The sequence below is a fragment of the Pygocentrus nattereri genome, chromosome 9 (genome assembly GCF_015220715.1).
Source record: "Pygocentrus nattereri isolate fPygNat1 chromosome 9, fPygNat1.pri, whole genome shotgun sequence".
NCBI classification, from domain to species: Eukaryota; Metazoa; Chordata; class Actinopteri; order Characiformes; family Serrasalmidae; genus Pygocentrus; species Pygocentrus nattereri.
Window position 1 is genome coordinate 1289026 of NC_051219.1, and position 3861 is coordinate 1292886.

General features: G+C 45.1%; 1 protein-coding gene across 1 annotated transcript; it reads left to right on the forward strand.

The window, feature by feature from the left end:
• Positions 1-2341: 2341 nt before the first annotated feature.
• Positions 2342-3644, forward strand: LOC108415646 (epidermal differentiation-specific protein-like). Its single transcript, XM_017688687.2, has one exon. The coding sequence runs from the start codon at positions 2446-2448 to the stop codon at positions 3448-3450; it is 1005 nt and encodes a 334-aa protein (XP_017544176.1). The 5' UTR covers positions 2342-2445; the 3' UTR covers positions 3451-3644.
• Positions 3645-3861: the final 217 nt, after the last annotated feature.

The following is a 3861-nucleotide window of genomic DNA, read 5'->3' on the forward strand; positions in this document are numbered from 1 at the left end:
CACTCTATAACACACATACACACACACACACTCTCTATAACACACAAACACATACATACTCAAACAATGTTGGTCAATCAGCTGGCCAAGCTGGTTTGCCTGTTTAACCAGTTAAAAAAGAAAAAGCTCAGCAGGGAGGAAGGGAGGATTCCAGACTCCAGGCTAGAATCACATGGTTTTCAAAATTAAAATTTACTCAGGTAAGTTTAATCACCAATCACTGGGGTCAATGTCACACACAGACCCATCACAGACTCATCTCAGACTCAGATCTCAGAGACTCACCTCAGACTCAGACCTCAGAGACTAATCTCAGACTCACACCTCAGAGACTCATCTCAGACCTCAGAGACTCATCTCAGACTCACACCTCAGACTCATCTCAGGCTCACACCTCAGAGACTCATCTCAGACTCACACCTCAGAGACTCACCTCAGACTCACACCTCAGAGACTCACCTCAGACTCACACCTCAGAGACTCACCTCAGGCTCACCTCAGATTCATCTCAGACTCACACCTCAGACTCAGACCTCAGAGAATCACCTCAGACTCAGACCTCAGAGACTCATCTCAGACTCACACCTCAGAGACTCATCTCAGACCTCAGAGACTCATCTCAGACTCACACCTCAGACTCACACCTCAGAGACTCACCTCAGACTCATCTCAGACTCACACCTCAGAGACTCACCTCAGACTCACCTCAGATTCATCTCAGACTCACACCTCAGACTCACATCAGACTCACCTCAGATTCATCTCAGACTCACACCTCAGACTCACCTCACACCTCAGAGACTCATCTCAGACTCACACCTCAGAGATTCATCTCAGACTCACACCACAGACTCACCTCAGATTAATCTCAGACTCACACCTCAGAGACTCACCTCAGTCTCTCACCTTAGACTCACATCTCAGAGACTCATCTCAGACTCACACACCTCAGAGACTCATCTCAGACTCACACCTCAGACTAATCTCAGACTCACACCTTAGACTCACCTCAGACTCACACCTTAGACTAATCTCAGACTCACACCTCAGAGACTCGCCTCAGTCTCTCACCTTAGACTCACACACATCAGAGAATCATCTCAGACTAATCTCAGACTAATCTCAGACTCACCTCAGACTCACCTATCAGAGACTCATCTCAGACTCACACCTCAGACTCATCTCAGTCTCTCACCATAGACTCACACCTCAGAGACTCATCTCAGACTCACACACTTCAGAGACTCATCTCAGACTCACACACCTCAGAGACTCATCTCAGACTCACACACCTCAGGCACTCACCTCATTCTCACACCTCAGAGACTCATCTCAGACTCACACACCTCAGGCACTCACCTCAGAGACTCACCTCAGATTCATCTCAGACTCACACCTCAGACTCACATCAGACTCACCTCAGATTCATCTCAGACTCACACCTCAGGCAATCACCTCATTCTCACACCTCAGAGACTCATCTCAGACTCACACACCTCAGAGACTCATCTCAGACTTTGGAGATCTTGGGAATGCTGCATGCTAGAGCATTACTTTCATTTTTTCCGGAAAGGTAGCGTTGTTCTGTCGACAAGTCAGGAAAACAGCCTCTGTTTGGGTGACAGACTCAACCCAAGGTGACAGTGGACAGCTAACAGTCATGGTAACGACAACAGCAACTTTCAACATGAAGAAATGTATAAATAACAGAAGATATTCAGTGTTGGATTTGTCATTGATCCATTTTACAAAGCCTTCAAAAGACAATTCAAGGCTGGATAACAAAGCTTCTAAAAGGGACACGATCACACCAGAGCAGCTGTAGTTTTGAAGTTGAACTCTGCTGGACTGAAACGCTTTTGGACTGTTGAGCTTTCAAGCATTTCTTGGACAAGAGAGTCACAGATTAAGACACATGGACGTGGATGTCGGTTTGTTTTGAGGGGGATATAAAACTTGCTGTGTTGGAAGAAAAAACTCTATTCAGTATAACATCTTTATCTAAACTTCAACTAAATTAACAGTGTCTCAGTTCTTTTAGTAACTGTTGAATTCTAATCAAGCCCAAACTACACAGTCTCTACTGTGAACTGTCAGTGAAACATTACTAATTTCTCAGTTGGCTAAACTGTGTCTGGGTTTCTGGGTCTTTTGAAGTTTTCATCAAGTCTGTTGACTGAGATGGGCGGTCAACCCTTTCTGCAGCCTCTGCTAACTCTCAAGGCATTCTGGAGGTTCTTCTTTCTGGTAACATTTTTTTCAGACTGTAAACACATCAGCATTTTTTTAGCTTTGGTCAGTAACAGTAATTTTCTGCTTAGCATCACCGTGGTAGCCCAGCCCAATTCAGCTACATATACAAAGAGAACTCTGCTCACTCTTCACAGACTCCCCAACGCATCTCCTCCTTCTCCGACTTTCAGGACACAAACCCCCCAAAAAACTATGAACAAGATCATTGTCTATGAGAAGCCAAACTTTGAGGCCCTTAGCAAAGAGTTCACCTCCAACGTTTCCAATTTACTTGATGAGAGCTTCAACGACTGCATCTCCTCTGTGAAGGTGATCGGGAATCCATGGGTGTTATACAGCGATCCCAATTTCAGCGGTTACCAGTACATCTTTGAAGAAGGAGAATACCCAACTGTGGACTGGGAGAACAACGCTTCTTCTCTAGAGGTGGTGACTGAGGACCTGGAAGATCCTCAAATCACACTGTATGACCAGCCAAACTACAAAGGGAAGAGTGTCGTCCTCACCTGTGAGACCAACTTGTGTTACGGCTCTTTCAATGATTCTGCATCTTCTCACAAAGTCCAGAGAGGAGCTTGGGTTCTCTACCAGCATAAGAACAGAAGTGGAGCTCAGATGTTGGCCAGAGCTTCTCATGACATGGCCGACTACGGATGGTTCAGCGACCGACTGAGCCACCTGCGTCCTCTTAAGCCGGGGAAGCCCACTATAACAGCCACGGTGCTCTGGGACAGGAAGGAAGAAAAATTTAAATCTGCCATCATCGACTCCATATGTGGTCTGAACAGTGGATCTCATGAACAGACCTTCAGCATGGAACTCAATCGAGAGTATGAGGGCTCCATCACTGACAGCTTCAGCTTCAGCAATGCTACACAGATCGGCTACGAAACGAAATTCAGTGTACAGGTGGCCGAGATGAGTTCAGAGAAGACGTTCTCTCTTAGCAACACCTTCACTGTGGAGAAGGGCGGCAGCAACACCAGAACCGAGAAGAAGAGTGTCAGAGTCTCGCTGCCGACCATCATCCCTCCACACACCAAGATCACCGTGAATGTGGTCAGGAAGGAGGTGGAGGTGAAGGTCCCAGTGGAGCTGATCATCACCACCGGTTTCCATAAGAAGACTGAGTACGGGCAGTACATGTGTTCCGATGGGAGCTCCATCATCAGCGAGTTCAAGGAAGAACCTCTCTAAGACGTCAAGGAGTAGATAAAGAGATTCACAAATCTTTTATCAGTTGAGTGTTTTGATGAGCTTATTGTGCCTACAAACAATCAGAGCATGGTTCCATCCAGTCCGACGCTTTCTGAGATGTTCTAAAATAGTTAAAACCAGCTTTTCCATGCTATCATTTTAACCATCATTACTTTTATCATTGCATTTTTCCATATTCTACTGTTTATTTTTATATTTGTACTTTCACATCTCTTACCAAATCAGTTCATTTGCATTTGTGCTCATTTTGTTCTATTTAATTAATTCCTGATTGTTCCTTGCATTAACGTAATGTGTGTGGTTTTCTAATTGCCCTGAATATTCAAAATAATGACAGCTCTTATATGTGACATATGTATGGCATATATATGAACTTTTCAGGCCATTGAA

Excerpts from the sequence above, each read along its gene's own strand:
- LOC108415646 (XM_017688687.2), top strand. The coding sequence starts at position 2,446 with ATGAACAAGATCATTGTCTATGAGAAGCCAAACTTTGAGGCCCTTAGC.